General features: G+C 45.5%; 1 protein-coding gene across 1 annotated transcript in view; it reads right to left on the minus strand.

The window, feature by feature from the left end:
* AMPD1 (adenosine monophosphate deaminase 1) overlaps positions 1 to 21,923 on the minus strand; it is a 130,433-nt gene that overhangs the window by 83,681 nt on the left and 24,829 nt on the right. The window contains exon 5 of the mRNA XM_077294971.1: positions 14,022 to 14,241. Coding sequence (XP_077151086.1) covers positions 14,022 to 14,241 — 220 coding nt within the window. The remainder of the gene's footprint in view (positions 1 to 14,021; positions 14,242 to 21,923) is intronic.

Raw genomic sequence — 21,923 nt, forward strand, 5'->3', positions numbered from 1 at the left:
TTTCCGATATCGGAAGGTATCGCTCAACACTAGTCAAAAACAAAAGAGCAAATGATAAATATTAATTTAAAACAAAAAACAATGGGAGGGAAAAATAGAAAACCCTAAAGCTTGCTGTGACACTGGTATTGGCACCCTTGACATTAAATTATTATGGAAACACATTTTGACTCGACTGTGGTAAATCACAAATGGCTAATACATATCATTAAATGTCGGTACCCATGTGACATGTATTAGCCAATGAATGACGGCTTCAGTGTTTTAAAAAGCCGCATGGTAGGCCATGTTCGTTTGTCACAATGGTGAAGACAAAGGAGCTGTCTGAGGACATCAGAACTGCTATTATTAGCTAAGACTTCCAAATTTTATAAGGACATCTCCAAAGACCTTGGTATCCCAGTTTCAACAGTGCACAATTTTATTAAGAAGTTTGTCAAGCACTGTACAGTGAAGAACGTCCCGTTGACATTGAGGAAACAGAATAATTGACATGACATGTCTTCGAAGGTTGGTGCGAATGGTTGGTGCGAATGGTGGAAAAAACACCATGTCAAACATGTAAATACCTGAAGTCCAACCTGGAACAGTCTGGGGTCATGGTTTCAACAAGTACCATACAATGCACACTAAACCAGAGCTAAACTAAGCAGAGTTTTATGGGCAAAGGCCATGGAAGAAACCATTTCAGAAGAAAAGACATATAAAGTATCCACTGATCTTTGCCAAAGAGTACCTTGACAAACCACAATCCTTCTGGGGAAATTTTCTGTGGACAAATGAAACAAAAATAGAGTTTTTTGGCAATGCAAAGCAACAGTTTGTTTACAGACGGCACAATGAAGCTTATAAGGAAAATACCAACAGTTAAGCACAGTGGAGTCCATAATGTTGTGGGGTTTCTTTGCTGCGTCTGGTACTGTTGACCTTGACCGTATCACAGAAATCATGAAATCAGAGAATTATCAAGAGATTTTAGAGCAAAATGTACCACCCAGTGTAAGAAAACTTGGTTTGAGTCGAAGATCATGGGTCCTCCAGCAAGACAATGATCCAAAGCACACATTCAAAAGTACACAGGAATGGTTGAAAAATAAAAAATGGTCTGTTTTAAAATGGCCAACAATGAATCCTGTCATCAATCCCATTCTTTGGGGTGAACTGAAATCTGCAATTGGGAAAAAGAACCCTGCAAGCATTCAAGAGCTGGAACAAACTGCAAAGGAAGAGTGGGGGAAAATACCAGCTGAGAAGCTTATAGATGGCTACAAGAAACATTTGGAGGCTGTCATCAATGCCAAAGGGTGTGCAACCAAGTATTAATTAGGGGTGCCTTTATTGCTGCACATGCTGCTTATTCTGTTACTTCTTTGAAATTGCAACACGTAAGTGGAAAAACAATGTTTTATTTTAGTATTACTTTGGACCACTAATTAAAAAATCCTGAGGATTTAATTTTGGCACATTTCCATTTATTTCTGAAGATATTGTACAGTCTATGAAAAAAATGAAGGGATGCCAATAATTAGTGAGCAGCACTGTACAGTAGCGAAAATTAGTATTTGATAGGCTGCTGATTTGGCAAGTTTTCCCACCTACAAAAAATTGAGAGGTCTGCAATTTTTATCGTAGGTACACTTTAACTGATAGAGAGAGAATCTAAAAATAAAAACCAGAAAATCACATTGATTTTTAAAAATGAAATTGCATTTTATTGCATGAAATAAGTATTCCTACCAACCAGCAAGAATTCTGGCTCTCACACACCTGTTAGGTTTTCTTTAAAGGGAATCTGTCAGCAAGATTGTGCTCAATAACCTACAGACAGTTTCAGGTTGACGCCGTTATACTGATTAGGCCAGGGTCAGACTAACGCATGACATCCGATGTGAGAGCATCAGATGTGAAATTCTAATGACCCTCGGCTCCTGCTCTGCTCGCACAGAGAGGATCGGAGCACAGCTGCGGAGGAGGCGGAGAAACTAATTTCTCTATCTCCTCCATTGCCGGGGTCAGCGTATATCACACATCACTCGGATGAGATCTGAGTGACGTGCATTGTCCCACTCGCACCCATAGGCTTATATGGGTGCGAGTGAGCTGAGACTCAGCCGAGTGTCGGTGACAATCACAGCATGCTGCAATTTCACTTGCACATATAATACGTCTGAGCAAAAAAATGCTGATGTGATCTGCCCCATAGATGACTACTGGTCCGAGTGCTATGCGATTTTTTATCACATAGCACTCGTCCGTATTCATCGCTAGTGAGACCCCGGCCTTAAAATGATACCTTAGTTGATTAAATCCATCTTGTGGTTGTTGTTTAATCTTTATTCTCAGTTTTGAGTTAATGATATGCTCGTGTTCCGGGGCGGCCCCCTGGGGGGTGGTCTTCATATTGTGCTTCTGACAATGACACAGACGGCGCCATTTTCAAACTGATTTTTTTTTTAGGAACGTAAGGATAACATCAAGGAAATGAGTAACATCCACATTATATATGCGATAATGCTGCAGCACAGGCGCCACTGCTGGCTGCATTTTAAGATATATATAATATTCATTATGTAAACTAGGGGACAAGTAACTGAGAGATCAGTGATCTGTCAGAAGCCAATCTGGTGAATACCTAAGCAGAGCACCACATGAAGACCCCCCACAGACCCACCCTGAGGCACAAGCATTTTACTAACTAAAAACTGCAAATAAAGATTAAACAACAACCACAAGACGGATTTCACCAACCAAGGTATCATTTTAATCAGTATAACGGTGCCAACCTGACACTGTCTGTAGATTACTTAACACAATCCTGCCGACGGGTTCCCTTTATTAACCCCTTCATGACCTTGGGATTTTCCATTTTTCCGTGTTCGTTTTTCGCTCCCCTCCTTCCCAGATCCATAACTTTTTTATTTTTCCATCAATATGGCCATGTGAGGGCTTATTTTTTGTGAAACAAGTTGTACTTTTAAACGACATCACTGGTTTTAGCATGTCGTGTACTAGAAAACAGGAAACAAATTCCAAGTGCGGCAAAATTGCAAAAAAACTGAAGTCCCACACTTATTTTTTGTTTGGCTTTTTTGCTAGGTTCACTAAATGCTAAAACTGACCTGCCATTATGATTCTCCAGGTCATTACAAGTTCATAGACACCTAACATGTCTAGGTTATTTTTTATCTAAGTGGTGAAAAAAAATTCCAAACTTTGCTAAAAAAAAAAAAAAATTGCGCCATTTTCCGATACCCGTAGCGTCTCCACATTTCATGATCTGGGGTCGGGTGAGGGTTTATTTTTTGCGTGCTGAGCTGGCGTTTTTAGTGACACCATTTCGGTGCAGATACATTCTTTTGATCGCCCGTTATTGCATTTTAATGCAATGTCGCCGCGACCAAAAAAACGTAATTCTGGCGTTTCGATTTTTTTTTCTCGCTACACTGTTTAGCGATCAGGTTAAAGCTTTTTTTTATTGAAAGATCGGGCAATTCTGAACGCGGCGATACCAAATATGTGTAGGTTTGATTTTTTTTTTTATTGATTTATTTTGAATGGGGCGAAAGAGTGGTGATTTAAACTTTTATATTTTTTTTATTTTTTTCACATTTTTTTTACTTTTTTTTTACTTTTGCCATGCTTCAATAGTCTCCATAGGAGGCTAGAAGCTGGCACAACGCCATCGCTATGCAGCAGAAATGCAGGTGTGCTATGAGCGTCGACCAGAGGGTGGCGCTCACAGCTACCGGGGATCAGTAACCATAGAGGTCTCAAGGACCTCTATGGTTACTATACAGAAGCATCGCTGACCCCCGATCATGTGACGGGGGTCGGCAATGCGCTCATTTCCGGCCGCTCGGCCGGAAGCGCCGGTTAAATGCCGCTATTGCGGGCTCATGTCAGCGGTTCAAAACAGCTGACATGTCCCGGCTTTGATGCGGGCTCACCGCCGGAGCCCTGCATCAAAGCGCAGTATCTGACCTTGGACATACTATCCCTTCCGAGGTCAGAAAGGGGTTATGAAGTCCCCCTACTCTGCATTCATTACCTGTATAAAAGACACCTGTCCACACACTCAATCAATCACACTCCAACCTCTCCACCATGGCCAAGACCAAAGAGCTGTCTAAGGACACCCGGGACAAATTGTAGACCTACACAAGGCTGGGATGGACTACAGGACAATAGGCAAGCAGCTTGGTTAAAAGGCAACAAATGTTGGCACAGTTATTAGAAAATGGAAGAAACACAAGATGACTGTCAATCTTCCTCAGTCTGAGGCTCCATGCAAGATCTCACCTTATGGGGTAGGGATGATTCACAGAAAGGTCAGGAATCAGCCCAGAACTACATGGGAGGACCTGGTCAATGACCTGAAGAGAGCTGGGACCACAGTCTCAAATATAACCGTTAGTAATAAAGTACACCATCATAGGAGAAGATTATGTGGTCAGATGAGACCAAAGTAGAACAATTTGGTATCAATTTCACTTGCCATGAGTGGAGGAAAAAGAAGGGTGAGTACAACTCCAGGAATACCATCCCAACCGTAAAGCATGGTGGGGCAAACCTCATATTTTGGGCGTGCTTTATTGCAAAGGGGACAGCTCAACTGCACCGTATGGAAGGGAGGATGGATGGGGCAGGGCTACCACTAGGAATTTTACGGCCCCTAACTGTCAAAATTTTGGGGCCCCCTTGAAACTCCGCCCAGGCTGCACCCCCATTTCCACCTCCACCCTAGCTCCACTCCACCTCCACCCCTCGAACCTTCCACAGTTTCTCTGCCCTCTCTTGGAAAAGCTCCATTTCTGGTGAATATCGGTCTGCACTTGGACCATGGTGCATGGACCAGCCGCGGGTCTCCAGATCTGAAATTTGCAGCCTCACAGCATGTATGAGGATGCTGTTCAGGAGATCGACGCCCAGTCCGTGCACTGCTGTGAGAGCACAGACCGACAGCCCCCTTTCAAAAATTACACTGCCAAAATAATGAAGATGTTTCCCAATCATATATACCAACTTGCTTCAGTAATTCCCCACCGCCCTTCCAAACCCCAACCAAAACTTATACTTTACTGGATGATCCCGAGCTGCTGCCTGATGTTATAATTAGGCATTTGGTTTTGAAGCAGCTCAGGATCATCCAGTATCTTATACATTCCAGTACTCTCCCCCTGGACCCTGTTGGATGCGGCCCCAGTCCCCACTAGCCTCCCCCTGGACCATGTTGGATGCGGCCCCAGTCCCCACTAGCCTCCCCCTAAACCCTGTTGGATGCGGCCCCAGTCCCCACTAGTCTCCCCCTGAACCCTGCTGGATGCGGCCCCAGTCCCCACTAGCCTCCCCCTGGACCCTGTTGGATGCAGCCCCAGTCCCCACTAGCCTCCCCCTGAACCCTGTTGGATGCGGCCCCAGTCCCCACTAGCCTCCCCCTGAAACCTGTTGGATGCGGCCCCAGTCCCCACTAGCCTCCCCCTGAAACCTGTTGGATGCGGCCCAAGTCCCAACTAGCCTCCCCCTGAACCCTGTTGGATGGATACACGTCTCAGTAGTCAGTATCACACAGGATAGGATTAGATACACGGCTCAGTAGTCAGTATCACACAGGATAGGATTAGAAACACGGCTCAGCAGACAGTATCACACAGGATAGGATTAGATACATGGCTCAGCAGTCAGTATTACACAGGAGAGGATTAGATATATGGCTCAGCAGTCAGTATCACACAGGAAAGGATTAGATACACAGCTCAGCAGTCAGTATCACACAGGAAAGGATTAGATACACAGCTCAGCTGACAGTATCACACAGGAGAGGATTAGATACACAGCTCAGCAGATGGGATCACACAGGATAGGATTAGATACACAGCTCAGCAGACAGTATCACACAGGAGAGGATTAGATACACGGCTCAGCAGACAGTATCACACAGGATAGCATTAGAAACACAGCTCATCAGACAGTATCACACAGGAGAGGATTAGATACACGGCTCAGCAGACAGTATCACACAGGATAGCATTAGAAACACAGCTCAGCAGACAGTATCACACAGGAGAGGATTAGATACAGCTCAGCAAACAGTATCACACACAGGATAGGATTATATACACAGCTCAGCAGACAGTATAACACAGGAGAGGATTAGATACAACTCAGCAGACAGAAACACATAGGATTAGATACACGGCTCAGTAGTCAGTATCACACCGTATAAGATTAGATACACGGCTCAGCAGTCAGTATCACACAGGATAGGATTAGATACACAGATCAGCAGATGGTATCACACAGGATAGGATTAGATACACGGCTCAGCAGACAGTATCACACAGGATAGGATTAGATACACAGCTCAGCAGACTGTATCGCACAGGATAGGATTAGATACACGGCTCAGCAGACTGTATCACACAGGATAGGATTAGATACACGGCTCAGTGGTCAGTATCACACCGTATAAGATTAGATGCAAGGCTCAGCAGTCAGTATCACACAGGAGAGGATTAGATACACAGCTCAGCAGATGGTATAGCACAGAATAGGATTAGATACACAGATCAGCAGATGGTATCGCACAGGATAGGATTAGATACACAGATCAGCAGTCAGTATCAAACAGGAGAGGATTAGATACACAGCTCAGCAGTCAGTATCACCCAGGAGAGCATTAGATATACAGCTCAGCAGACGGTATCGCTCAGGATAGGATTAGATACACGGCTCAACAGTCAGTATCACACAGGATAGGATTAGATACACGGCTCAGCAGTCAGTATCACACAGGAGAGGATTAGATACACAGCCTAGCAGACAGTATCACACAGGAGAGGATTAGATACAGCTCAGCAGTGAGAAACACACAGGAGAGGATTAGATGCAACTCAGCAGAATGGGATCACCGGAGAGACTCACCCTGCTCATCTATCATCTGCAGTCCGCCCCCGCGTGACACAGCACGCTGCTCTCTCTGCTCCGGGATGAGGAAGTGGAGCAGCGTGTGACGTCAGGCAGGACCATGATGCACCTGGGCCGGCCGCAGCTTTTAAAGGTACAGTGCCATTTTCCTTTCGCCGAATGCATTAACAGCACTGTAGGTGTATCTTTAAAACACCACAGTGCTGTTATGCATAGGGGGTTGGAAGCCTTGAACAAAATGTCCAGGGGCCCGATGAGGAGAAGCAAATAGGGGGGGGGGGGCCCGAGCTGCCAGCGTGTTCGGGCCCCCCTTTTTGCTCCTCATCACCGGGCCCCATACAGTAGTAAGGGCAGTATTGCCCTGATGGCGGCCCTGGGATGGGGTCACCTATCGCAAAGATTTTGGCAACCAACCTCCTTCCCTCAGTAAGAATATTGAAAATGGGTTGTGACTGGGTCTTCCAGCATAGCAATGACCCAAAATACACAGCCAGGGCTACTAAGGAGTGGCTCCGTAAGAAGCATTTCAAGGTCTTGGAGTGGCCTATCCAGTCTCCAGACCTGAACCCAATAGAAAATCTTTGGAGGGTGCTGATTTTCTATTGTTTCAAATACTTATTTAATGCAATAAAATGCTAATTAATTATGTAAAAATTATACGATGTGATTTTCTGCTTTTTATTTTTAGATTCTGTCTTTCACAGTTGAAGTGTACCTATGATAAAAATTACAAACCTCTTCATTCTTTTTACAGTGCCTTGCAAAAGTATTCGGCTCCCTGGAACTTTTCAACCTTTTCCCACATATCATGCTTCAAACATAAATATAGCAAATGTAAATTTTTGGTGACGAATCAACAACAACTGGGACACAATTGTGAAGTTGAACGAAATTTATTGGTTATTTTAAATTTTTGTGGAAAATCAAAAACTGAAAAGTGAGGTGTGCAATATTATTCGGCCCCTTTAACTTAATACTTTGTTGCGCCACGTTTTGCTGCGATTACAGCTGGAAGTCGCTTGGGGTATGTCTCTATCAGTTTTGTACATTGAGAGACTGAAATTTTTGCCCATTCTTCCTTGGCAACCAGCTCGAGCTCAGTGAGGTTTGATGGAGATCATTTATGAACAGCAGTTTTCAGCTCTTTCCACAGATTCTCGATTGGATTGAGGTCTGGACTTTGACTTGGCCATTCTAACACTTGGATACGTTGTGATGCAGCGGTAGGACCATATGCAGTGAAACAGCAGTGACCAAGCAAGTTCAAACAAAACGTTCCTTTATTCTGTTACTTCACACAGTCTATTAGCAATACACAGTAAACGGCTTCTTCATCCAGACCAATAGAAAATACACAGTACACGGCTTCTTCACACAGTCCTTTAGAAATACACAGTAAACGACTTTAGTTTGCAGTCCCTACACAGGCCAGACTTCCCTTTGTCCAGTTTCCCTGGGGCAATCGCTTGCAGTTACCAAGTCTCTTTACTCACGCCGTGCACCACACGTTATCCTTTGGATTGAAGCCTGGCAAACACAAGACAGTCCGGGATGCAGGGTATCAGTCCCCTTGGTTCCTCTTGCCCCTATGTTGCTCCACACAGAAAGAGCTCTGCAGACAACTGCTCTGTCTGCCTCCAAACCAACACTGACACACCTCCCCCTCTACTACAGGGCTTTTAATCAGTCACTGCTTCACCATTCTAATTAAAGCCACACCTGTGTCTGCAGTATGCCCGCATGGCCTCACTATGCCTCCGTGCGCATTCTGGAGAGCACAAACAGCGCCCCCTAGCTGTAACAGGGGTCACTACCTCACATATCCTCCCCCCGATCATACCTATGGGGTTGAACATTTGTTACCCCATATGGGCGAAAGACAGGGCATCAGTATGCCCCTGTGACATCCCTGCTCGACACTACATTAAGAAACCAAAGTAGGGACCGGAACCATCGATCGGCGCATGCATCCCTCCCCTTTGCGTTTATCCTCCATATTTCATTATGGGACCACCCCCCCATTCTCCATTGCAGAAGCCAAGCCCTCTTTTCTGATTAACTGCAGATTTGGGCCAGTTTTGGGTGGTCTCGACCTTGTTTATTTTGGGTTCACTAACCCCGCGCGTCATTCTGTCACCTAAGTATCTGCTTTTGGGCCCCTGGTACAGTTTCTTCTGTACCCTTACTCGTGGCTCAGTGACTACTATATCATGCTGAAACGCCGTGGACCGTGCCTGCAAGTCCGAGCATATATTTGTATTACGTCGCACCAGAACCTGAGCCTCCCGACACTGCTGTCTAGCGAGCGCTCTATCTAATTTACCCTGACCCCCGGCCCCATCCTTGACTGGTGCCAGAGGGTTCCTCGTGTGCACATCCCCAGTCACCTCCGCGAGCATACAGTCCCGGCTATTCTCATACCTGCATGTTTTATACCTGCGTCTCCGTGTGGGACCCTGGATCTGAGCTGTCCCGACCTTACCAGGGAACACCTCCAGCTCAGGGTTCAATGGGGCCCCCACGACCTCTACTGCCACAACCTCTAGGGGAAGCCCATCGGGGTTACACTCTAACCCTAAATTGGCGACCCCTGTGGCATACATCTTAGGATCTTCGGGTTCTACGCCTGAAACAACATCTTTAGTTTCTCCTGCCATTACCTCTAGGGGGAGCCTATCGGGATTACACTCTGTCCCTATGTTGTCGACCCCTGTGGCAGGTATCTCAATATCTTTGGGTTCTGCACCCGGTACAACACTTTCCATGAGAGGATTGACCCTGGTTTCCCACAGGGACCAAAACAGGGGCAAATCTATCCCCAACACAGCCCCATATGGAAGGGTCTTTGCCGCTCCCACCACATGCTTAATGTCCCCACATAGTGTGGAAAAATTAACTTCTACGTTCGGGTACTCCCGGATTTCCCCGTAGATACCCATCACCTCCACTTTCGGTCCTTTGGGGTTGTCCCCAGCAACAAGGGATCTATAGACCAGAGTCACTTTACTCCCCGTGTCCAGGAGAGCCTCTGTTCGGCACCCATTCACAAGTACCTGGCACAATTCTGGTTCGTTACTGGCTGTGCCCATAGTGGTGATACAGACTGGCTGGGCACACATAGACTCCTGACCAGTGTCCCCGCAGTCCATGGGCTTAGATGTCACCTTACAGTTACTAGCCCCATACTCGGGCTTTGGTGCCACATCCTGAGTGGGTTTATACCGCTCAATCAATTCTATCAGCAGTTCCAGGGTGCCTAGGTCCCTCAGCCCGACCCAATGCTGCCTGGCGGGCCGGCAGAGCCCTCACCATTCGGTCAGGCACGATTCTCTCCATCATCTCATACGGGGAACAGAACTCAGGCTGGAGCCACTCGTCCACCAATTGCAATAAGTCATTTGCTTGAGACCTGGCAGGCCGAGTCCTACATAAGACCACTGGTACACCCAATGATCACCCCTTACCTTTGGGGTCTCTTCAGGACTCTGCTGTTCACCCCTCACTTTAGGGTCTGCTTTTTAACATGCTGAAGCTCTGCTAGCTTCCACTGCAGCCCCTCCTGATGCCTCTGCTGCTGCAACTGCATCCCCTGCTGCTGAAGAACCTCTTGCTGAATCCTTTGCTGATTGAGCATAACCTGCTCCAAAAGTTCCTCCATTTCTTCAGCAGACTTGCACAACAATCTGCAGCACTCTCTGGGGTATGCCTTAGTTCACATGGCCCACATTCTTTCCACCATATGTGATTCAGCGGTAGGACCATATGCAGTGAAACGGCAGTGACCCAAGCAAGTTCAAACAAAACGTTCCTTTATTGTGTTACTTCACACAGTCTATTAGCAATACACAGTAAACAGCTTCTTCATCCAGACCAATGGAAAATACACAGTACACGGCTTCTTCACACAGTCCATTAGAAATACACAGTAAACGACTTTAGTTTGCAGTCCCTACACAGGCCAGACTTCCCTTTGTCCAGTTTCCCTGGGGCAACTGCACACCTTTACCAAGTCTCTTCACTCACGCTGTGTACCACACGCTATCCTCCGGATTGCAGCCTGGCAAACACAAGACAGCCCGGGATGCAGGGTGTCAGTCCCCTTGGTTCCTCTTGCCTCTGTGTTGCTAAACACAGAAAGAGCTCTGCAGACAACTGCTCTGTCTGCCTCCAAACCAACACTGACACACCTTCCCCTCTACTACAGGGCTTTTAATCAGTCACTGCTTCACCATTCTAATTACAGCCACACCTGTGTCTGCAGTATGCCCTCACTATGCCTCCGTGCGCATTCTGGAGAGCACAAACAGCGCCCCCTAGCTGTAACAAGGGTCACTACCTCAGAACGTTTATTTGTGAACCATTCCATTGTAGATTTTGCTTTATGTTTGGGATCATTGTCTTGTTGGAAGACAAATCTCTGTCCCAGTCTCAGACTCCAACAGGTTTTCTTCAAGAATGATCCTGTATTTGGCTCCATCCATCTTCCCATCAATTTTTACCATCTTCCCTGTCCCTGCTGAAGAAAATTAGGCTTAAACCATGATGCTGCCACCACCATGTTTGACAGTGAGGATGGTGTGTTCAGGGTGATGAGCTGTGTTGCCTTTATGCCAAATATATCGGTTGGCATTGTTGCCAAAAAGTTCAATTTTGGTTTCATCTGACCAGAGCACCTTCTTCCACATGTTTGGTGTGACTCCCAGGTGGCTTGTTGCAAACTTTAAACAACACTTTTTATGGATATCTTTGAGAAATGGCTTTCTTCTTGCCACTCTTCCATAAAGGCCAGATTTGTGCAGTGTACGGCTGATTGTTGTCCTATGGACAGACTGTCCCACCTCAGCTGTAGATCTCTGCAGTTCATCCAGAGTGATCATGGGCCTCTTTGCTGCATCTCTGATCAGTCTTCTCCTTGTTTGAGATGAAAGTTTAGAGGGATGGCCAGGTCTTGGTAGATTTGCAGTGGTATGATACTCCTTCCATTCCAATATGATCGCTTGCACAGTGCTCCTTGGGATGTTTAAAGTTTTGGAAATCATTTTGTATCCAAATCCAGCCTTAAACTTCTCCACAACAGTATCACGGACTTGCCTGTTGTGTTCCTTGGTCTTCATGATGCTCTCTGTTCTTCAAACAGAACCCTGAGACTATCACAGAGCAGGTGCATTTATACGGATACGGATATCATCATTAGGCATTTAGGACAACATTGGATCATTCAGAGGTCCACAATGAACTTCTGGAGTGAGTTTGATGCACTGGAAGTAAAGGGGCTGAATAATATTGCTCGCCCCATTTTTCAGTTTTTGATTTTCAACAAAAATTTAAAATAACAAATAAATTTCATTCAACTTCACAATTCTGTTCCACTTGTTGTTGATCCTTCACCAAAAATTTACATTTGGTATCTTTATGCCTGAAGCATGATATGTGGGAAAAGGTTGAAAAGTTCCAGGGAGCCGAATACTTTTGCAAGGCACTGTAAGTGGGAAAACTTGCCAAATTGGCAATGTATCAAATACTTATTTTCTCCACTGTAGCTGTCAATTTCCAGTAGGGGCACATAAAAAGAAACTAAAAAAAAAGAAAAACAATGTTGCAGATTTTTTTTCATTAACCTACCAGTATTTTTCACTCCCCTATACCAAAAAACGCAAGACAAATCAGTACAGCTGTCTAAGGCTACGTTCACATTTGCGTTGCGTCGGGCGCAGCCGCGGCGACGCATGCGTCATGCGCCCCTATTTAACATGGGGGGCGCATGGTCATGCGTTGTGTTGCGTTTTGTGACTCATGCGTTTTTTTGGCGCAAGCGTCAGGTCGCAGAGGATGCAGCAAGTTGCATTTTTTGTGCGTCAAAAAACATGCCAAAAAAGGACGCATGCGTCACAAAACAATGCGTTTTGCATGCGTTGTGCGTTGCGTCGCTGATGCGTCGCCGACGCAACGCCCAACAACGCAAATGTGAACGTAGCCTAACCAGCACCTTTCAGTGAAGCTTACTTTATTTACACATTTGCAATTGAACTCATTAAAGGGTTTGTCCACAACTGGACATCCCAAGCCTAATAAATTCAGGACCTGAATTTAAGTGGGTATTCCAATCTGCAAGATCCTATCCCAATATGTAGTGGGTGTTAAAATAATAGTAGTAATAAATACCTCCAATAAGAAATATAATATAGTTCTTCTGATAAGCTATGTCGCTTACCCCATGTGCAGGGCTTTGCAGTAGCTGAGGTATCCATGGTTATGACCATTCATATAGTGACAGTTAGTTGTTAGTGGTTGTAACCATGGATATCTAAGCTTCTGCCCTGCCCTGCATATGGATTAAGCGACATAGCGAATCAGAAGAACTATACTACATTTCTAATTCTAATTATTTGCTAATATTATTATTATTACATCTACTACATATTGGGACAGGATGTTGGAGATCTGAATGCTCCTTTAAATAAATACAGTACTCACCTCCTGCAGCACTGTCATTCCAGCAATACTAGCACTGCTGTTCCCAGCAGTGACATGACTTTGTGTTTCATGTGTCAGCAGCAGCAAGTGAGTGGCTGCTCATTAGCTGCAGCCTTTATAATTTCATTAGAATGGACGTCAGCACTGACGGACTATCATGATCTGCAGCCAAATAGGAGCCATGCATTAGCTGAGGTTGGCTCGAGTCGTGACACAACAATGGCATATTACTGCCAAGAATCAGAACACTGACACCACTGGAACAGCATAGTTTTGAGGGTTGACTATAGACGCATGGGCTTTTATGTTAATTGGGGTACTGAATTGATTAAGCTGTGGTTGTCTAATAGTGGACAAACAATGCTCTGTATACATGTTTATGCAGGGAGTGCCCTCTAGTGGTAACTAAAGGGAAAATGAATGTTATAAATTATTGGTATGAAGGTAAACAGGATTGCTCTATAGTTATGAGCTCAGGTAATTTATAGTTAAAAGCAAAAACCCAACTCCATTCCCTCTTATATGGGACAAGGTTCTGAAAACGATAAAACCATAGAGTCAGACAAAAAATTTTTTTACATTTCATATAATGAAATAATGAGACTTGGCCTAGTTGTACTTACACAGGTCCCTGGGCAATAAGTGTTAATAAGAAGTTCATATCGTCTATAAAGACATGGATATCTGGGTAGTTGAGATCCTTTGGTTTGTTTTTTGCCAGAGCATCATCATCTGGGTAGACAAAAACCACACCATTTTTGACCTGAAGTTTGTATCCTAGATCTGCAGGCAGATTATCCATCCTGAAAGGATCTTCTCCCTTGGAAATTGGAGGTGTAAAGGCTGTATGGAAAGAAAAGGGTTCATTATACTAGTCACCAAAATGTGGGAAACCAAAAGTGTGAACATTCATAATGAGTTTCTTACAAACTATAAAAAGATGTATTAGGGTATGTTTCCACGGTACGTAAACGCTGCTTGTTTGACGCTGCAGCGTCAAACAAGCAGCGTCCAGATGTTCCTGCATAGTGGAGGGGATTTTATGAAATCCCGTCTCCACTATGCGTGGAAACCCGCACGCGGCGGCCCTGCGACTCCGGACATGCTGCGCGTCTTTTCAGAACGCAGCATGTCCGTACACCTTGCGGGGACGCAGCGTCCCCGCAAGGCATATCACAGGGCCCTATGGCGAGGGGTGCGATGATCCCGGATGTGTACTGTACACATCCGGCACCATCGCGTCCCAGAAAGGGGGCGGGGCTTAGCTCCGAGCGGCTTCGCCGCTGCGGCGAGCCCGCCGGCAAGCCGTACCGTGGAGCCATACCCTTAAGGTGTACTGCATATGCTTTTTTTTTTTTTTTTGGGGGGGGGGATCCCATTTGAGAGTGACCACTCAATCCATACTAGTAGTACAAGATTTTACATTGTAGAAGATCAAATTAAATCTGTTTCAAAATGATGTACCTGTCTTGCCCCTTGCATTTTATGACAAATATATGCTGAAACAATGTCCTTGACCAAGTTGGGCAATAACGCGATACCAGGGTGCGCTGCTATAAAGAAGAATCCTTGAGTCCAAGATGAGTTAAATAGTATTTCCACAATGTGTTTCAATGCTGGACTAGCATCTTGTTCAAGTAAAAAAAACAATTGCAATTGAAGCCTCTTAGAAAGACTACTGGAAAGAGTTTCTAAGTGCTGTACTCCTTTCCTAGGAGACCGGCCACTGCTGAGAGAGTGCAGAGGTGGCCAGTAACTTGGGCAGCAAGCAGTAAACAATAGAATTTTAAATCCCTCCACTCTTGAGAACAGAGAGGATTTTTAATAACAAGTAAAAAGTTTTTTGTTTGTACAAGCACTTTGCAATTTTAGCCACTTATGATTGAGATAATGGCTTTAACCCCTTCCTGACCTGTGACACAGCGTATGCGTCATGAAAGTCGGTGCCTTCCCGACCTGTGACGCATATGCTGTGTCACAGAATGATCGCGTCCCTGCAGATCGGGTGAAGGGGTTAACTCCGATTTCACCCGATCTGCAGAGACAGGGGGAGTGGTGCTTCAGCCCAGGGGGGGTGGCTTCACCCCCCCGTGGCTACGATCGCTCTGATTGGCTGTTGAAAGTGAAACTGCCAATCAGAGCGATTTGTAATATTTCACCCAAAAAAACGGTGAAATATTACAATCCAGCCATGGCCGATGCTGCAATATCATCGGCCATGGCTGGAAAACCTAATCTGCCCCCACCCCACCCCACCAATCGCCCCCCCAGTGCTCCGGTGCGCGGTCCGCCCCCCTAATTCGTTCTGTCCGCTCCTCCGTCCTCCTGTCCGATCCCCCCGTGGTCCGGTGCCCCCTCCCTGTGCTCCGGTCCCCCCCCCCTGTGCTCCGGTCCCCCCCCCCGTGATCCGATCACCCCCCCCTTCATACTTACCTGGCCTCCCGATGTCCGTCCGGCTTCTCCATGGGCGCCGCCATCTTATAATATGGCGGGCGCATGCGCACTGCGCCCGCAGAGTCTGCCGGCTGGCAGATTCATTTCAGAAGTATTTTGATCACTGCGATATAGCCTATCGCAGTGATCAAAATTAAAAAAAAGTAAATGACCCCCCTTTATCACCCCCATAGGGACAATAATAAAAATAAATAAAATATTTTTTTTTTTTTTCTGCTAGGGTTAGGGTTAGAACTAGGGTTAGAATTAGGGTTAGAATTAGGGGTAGGGTTAGGGTTAGGGGTAGGGTTAGGGCATGTGCACACAGTGCGGATTTGGCTGCGAATCCGCAGCGGATTGCCGCGGATCCGCAGCGGATCCGCCGCGGATCCGCCGCGGATCCGCAGCGGATTGGCCGCTGCGAATTCGTAGCAGTTTTCCATCAGGTTTACAGTACCATGTACACCTATGGAAAACCAAATCCGCTGTGCCCATGGTGCGGAAAATACCGTGCGGAAACGCTGTGTATTTTCCGCAGCATGTCAATTTTGTGCGGATTCCGCAGCGTTTTACACCTGTTCCTCAATAGGAATCCGCAGGTGAAATCCGCACAAAAAAACACTGGAAATCCACTGGAAATCCGTAGGTAAAACGCAGTGCCTTTTACCTGCGGATTTTTCAAAAATGGTGCGGAAAAATCTCACACGAATCCGCAAAGTGGGCACATAGCCTTAGGGTTAGGGTTGGAATTAGAGTTAGGGTACCGTCTCACAGTGGCACTTTGATCGCTACGACGGTACGATCTGTGACGTTCCAGGGATATCCATACGATATCGCTGTTGTCTGACACGCAGCAGCGATCAGGGACCCTGCTGAGAATCGTACGTCGTAGCAGATCGTTTGGAACTTTCTTTCGTCGCTGGATCTCCCGCTGTCATCGCTGGATCGTTGTGTGTGACAGCTATCCAGCGATGCGTTCACTTGTAACCAGGGTAAACATCGGGTTACTAAGCGCAGGGCCGGCCGGAAAGTGAGAGCACAGCACAGCAGTGACGTCACCGCTGCGCTCTGCTCTCACTGTACGGCGGCACTCAGTCAGAGCGGGAAGCAGACGGCAAGGGACCTGAAGGACACCAAAATGTGAGTATGTACGTTTTTTTTTTTTACTTTTACGCTGGTAACCACGGTAAACATCGGGTTACTAAGCGCGGCCCTGCGCTTAGTAACCCGATGTTTACCCTGGTTACCCGGGACCTTGGCATCGTTGGTCGCTGGAGAGCGGTCTGTGTGACAGCTCCCCAGCGACCACACAATGACTTTCCAACGATCACGGCCAGGTCGTATCGCTGGTCGTGATCGTTGGTAAATCGTTATGTGAGACGGTACCCTTAGGGTTGGAATTAGGGCTAGGGTTGGAAATAGGGTTAAGATTAGGCTTGTGGTTAGGGTTAAGGATAGGGTTAGGGTTGTGTTGGGGTTACAGTTGTGGGTAGGGTTGGGATTAGGGTTAGGATTAGGGTTGGATTTAGGGTTACGGGTGTGTTGGGGTTAGGGTTGTGGTTAGGGGTGTGTTGGGGTTAGGGTTGTGATTAGGGTTATGGCTACAGTTGGGATTAGGGTTAGGGGTGTGTTGGGGTTAGTGTTGAAGTTAGAATTGAGGGGTTTCCACTGTTTAGGCACATCAGGGGTCTCCAAACGCAACATGGCGCCACCAATGATTCCAGCCAATCTTGCGTTCAAAAAGTCAAATGGTGCGCCCTCCCTTCCAAGCCCCGACGTGCGCCCAAACAGTGGTTTACCCCCACATATGGGATACCAGCGTACTCAGGACAAACTGGGCAACAACTATTGGGGTCCAATTTCTCCTGTTACCCTTGCAAAAATAAAAAATTACTTGCTAAAACATAATTTTGAGGAAAGAACAATTATTTTTTATTTTCACGGCTCTACGTTATAAACTTATGTGAAACACTTGGGGGTTAAAAGTGCTCACCACACATCTAGATAAGATCCTTTTGGGGTCTAGTTTCCAAAATGGGGTCACTTGTGGGGTGTTTCTACTGTTTAGGCACATCAGGGGCTCTGCAAATGCAACGTGACGCCCGCAGACCATTCCATCAAAGTCTACATTTCAAATGTCACTACTTCCCTTCCGAGCCCTGACGTGCGCCCAAACAGTGGTTTACCCCCACATATGGGGTACCAGCGTACTCACAACAAACTGGGCAACAAATATTGGGGTCCAATTTCTCCTGTTACCCTTGTGAAAATAAACAATTGCTTGCTAAAACATCTTTTTTGAGGAAAGAAAAATGATTTTTTATTTTCACGGCTCTGCGTTGTAAACTTCTGTGAAGCACTTGGGGGTTGAATGTGCTCACCACACATCTAGATAAGTTCCTTGGGTGGTCTAGTTTCCAAAATGGGGTCACTTGTGGGGGGTTTCTACTGTTTAGGCACATCAGGGGCTCTGCAAACATAACATGATTCCCGCAGACCATTCCATCAAAGTCTGCATTCCAAATCGTCACTACTTCCCTTCCGAGCCCCGCCATGTGCCCAAACAGTGGTTTACCCCCACATATGGGGTATTAGCGTACTCAGGAGAAACTGGACAACAACTTTTCGGGTCAAATTTTTCCTGTTACCCTTGGGAAAATTAAAAAATTCTGGGCTAAAAAAATATTTTTGAGGAAAGAAAACACATTTTTTATTTTCACGTCTCTGCGTTATAAACTTCTATGAAGCACTTGGGGGTTCAAAGTGCTCACCACACATCTAGATAAGTTCCCTTGGGGGTCTAGTTTCCAAAGTGGGGTCAATTGTGGGGAGTTCCTACTGTTTAGGCACATCAGGGGCTCTGCAAACGCAACGTGACGCCCGCAGAGCATTCCATCAAAGTCTGCATTTCAAAACGTCACTACTTCCCTTCCGCTCCCCGACGTGTGCCAAAACAGTGGTTTACCCCCACATATGGGGTATCAGCGTACTCAGGAGAAACTGCACGACAACTTTTGGGGTCCAATTTCTCCTGTTACCCTTGGGAAAATAAAAAATTGTGGGTTAAAAAATCATTTTTGAGGAAAGAAAAATAATTTTATATTTTCATGGCTCTGCGTTATAAACTTCTGTGAGGCACTTGAGGGTTCAAAGTGCTCACCACACATCTAGATTAGTTCCTTGGGAGGTCTAGTTTCCAAAATGGGGTCACTTGTGTGGGAGCTCCAATGTTTAGGCACACAGGGGCTCTCCAAACGCGACATGGTGTCCGCTAATGATTGGAGCTAATTTTCCATTCAAAAAGCCAAATGGCGTGCCTTCCCTTCCGAGCCCTGCCGTGTGCCCAAACAGTGGTTTACCCCCACATATGGGGTATCATCGTACTCAGGACAAACTGGACAACAACATTTGGGGTCCAATTTCTCCTATTATCCTTGGGAAAATAAAAAACTCCGGCCTAAAAATCATTTTTGAGGAAAGAAAAATATTTTTTTATTTTCATGGCTCTGCGTTATAAACTTCTGTGAAGCACCTGGGGGTTTTAAGTGCTCACTATACATCTAGATTAGTTCCTTGGGGGGTCTAGTTTCCAAAATGGGGTCACTTGTAGGGGAGCTCTAATGTTTAGGCACACAGGGGCTCTCCGAACGCAACATGGTGTCCACTAACGATTGGAGCTAATTTTCCATTGAAAAAGTCAAATGGCGCGCCTTCCCTTCCAAGCCTTGCCGTGCACCCAAACAGTGGTTTACCCCCACATATGAGGTATCGGCGTACTCAGGAGAAATTGCCCAACAAATTTTAGGATCCATTTTATCCTGTTGCCCATGTGAAAATGAAAAAATTGAGGCTAAAAAAATTTTTTGTGAAAAAAAAGTACTTTTTCATTTTTACGGATCAATTTGTGAAGCACCTGGGGGATTAAAGTGCTCACTATGCATCTAGATAAGTTCCTTGGGGCGTCTAGTTTCCAAAATGGGGTCACTTGTGGGGGAGCTCCAATGTTTAGGCACACGGGGGCTCTCCAAACGCGACATGGTGTCCGCTAAAGATTGGAGCCAATTTTTCATTGAAAAAGTCAAATGGCGCTCCTTCGCTTCCGAGCCCTGCCGTGCCCACAAACAGTGGTTTACCCCCACATGTGAGGTATCAACGTACTCAGGACAAATTGGACAACAACTTGTGGTCCAGTTTCTCCTTTTACCCTTGGGAAAATAAAAAAATTGTTGCTAAAAGATCATTTTTGTGACTAAAAAGTTAAATGTTCACTTTTTCCTTCCATGTTGCTTCTGCTGTTGTGAAACACCTGAAGGGTTAATAAACTTCTTGAATGTGGTTTTGAACACCTTGAGGGGTGCAGTTTTTAGAATGGTGTCACTTTTGGGTATTTTCAGCCATATAGAACCCTCAAACTGACTTCAAATGTGAGGTGGTCCCTAAAAAAAATGGTTTTGTAAATTTTGTTGTAAAAATGAGAAATCACTGGTCAAATTTTAACCCTTATAACTTCCTAGCAAAAAAAAAATTATTTCCAAAATTGTGCTGATGTAAAGTAGACATGTGGGAAATGTTATTTATTAACTATTTTGTGTCACATAACTCTCTGGTTTAACAGAATAAAAATTCAAAATGTGAAAATTGCGAAATTTTCAAAATTTTCGCCAAATTTCCGTTTTTTTCACAAATAAACTCAAAAATTATCGACCTAAATTTACCACTAACATGAAGCCCAATATGTCACGAAAAAACAATCTCAGAACCGCAAGGATCCGTTGAAGCGTTCCTGAGTTATTACCTCATAAAGGGACACTGGTCAGAATTGCAAAAAATGGCAAGGTCATTAAGGCCAAAATAGGCTGGGTCATGAAGGGGTTAATGCTTGGATACTGCTTTTTATTATAGAATAACATGGACTGATTTTACTTTTCAACACCATAAAAGAACCTATATGCTATATTATAGTGCAGCTGCTTATCTGTAATTGCTACATTATTAAACATATGAATATCCATCCATGTAACATATATATGGGTTCCGTGTAAGGCCTCCTTCACACATCCTAGTGATTCCTGTACAAGAAAAAGCAGTACTGGTGAGATCCATGGCCCGTGTCCGTGTACCATCCGTAAGTACGTATGTGACATCTGTGTGTCCGTTTGCTTTCTGTGTCTGTGTTTCACATCAGTGTGGCATCGGTGTGCAGTCTGTATGTCCGTGTGACACGTACCGGCACCTGGGAAAAGCAGCACTGTTCACACTGATCCCAGGCGCCAGCTGCTGAAGGCAGCTCGAATCATTGTCGCTTGGTCTCTCTAAGATCAACGTGACCATACGACAATGATGGGAGTTGTATTCAGCAGCAGCTGTGTCCCTCCTGTGTAAAAAAAGAATTAAATTAAAAAATCGGAGTGGGCTCCAGTGTAATTTTCATAACCAGCATAGGGAAATCCCATTGGGGGCTGTTGTTAATAATCTAGGAAAAGGGTCAATATCCCGAAAGGTTCCTAGGCTATTAATAACAGCTCACAGCTGTTTGCTTTGTCTCTCTTGGTAAATTTACTGGGGAACTCAGAAATAAAATGATGTAGGGTCCCCCTATAAATTCAAACCAGCAAAGGCTAAACAAACAGCTGTAGGTTGATATTAACAGCCTGGGAAGGGGCCAGAGATATTACTTTCCCTGTCACAATCCAATTTTGGATTTGTGGCAGATCTGGTTCCACTCTGTTTTAAATGTAGCTTTTTTCCTTTCAGGACCAGCGGAGTTGCTGGGTCAGCTTATGTGGGTGTTGACCACTCCCACCATCCTTTAAATGGTCACCTGATGCATCAGCTGACTGTTGGTGATAGAGTTTCTCTATGGAGACCAGCAGTGCAGTTGCAACTCTCTGGTGTCAGCTACTTCTGGTGTTTGGAGTCCTGTTTCTGTGTCATCTGCGGTGTGGAGCTTGACAGCAGTGCCTGGAAGCTTGTGTTTATTCTTTGTACCTTTTGTGTTAGTCACTGTCCCCTGTGTGGTACTATCTGGATTGGTGAGGCTAGAGCCACTTGCCGCTCAGTGCACTAGCCAGGGCAGTGCTAGATGACAGCAA

This window comes from Ranitomeya variabilis, chromosome 3 (assembly GCF_051348905.1).
Source record: "Ranitomeya variabilis isolate aRanVar5 chromosome 3, aRanVar5.hap1, whole genome shotgun sequence".
Taxonomy (NCBI): Eukaryota; Metazoa; Chordata; class Amphibia; order Anura; family Dendrobatidae; genus Ranitomeya; species Ranitomeya variabilis.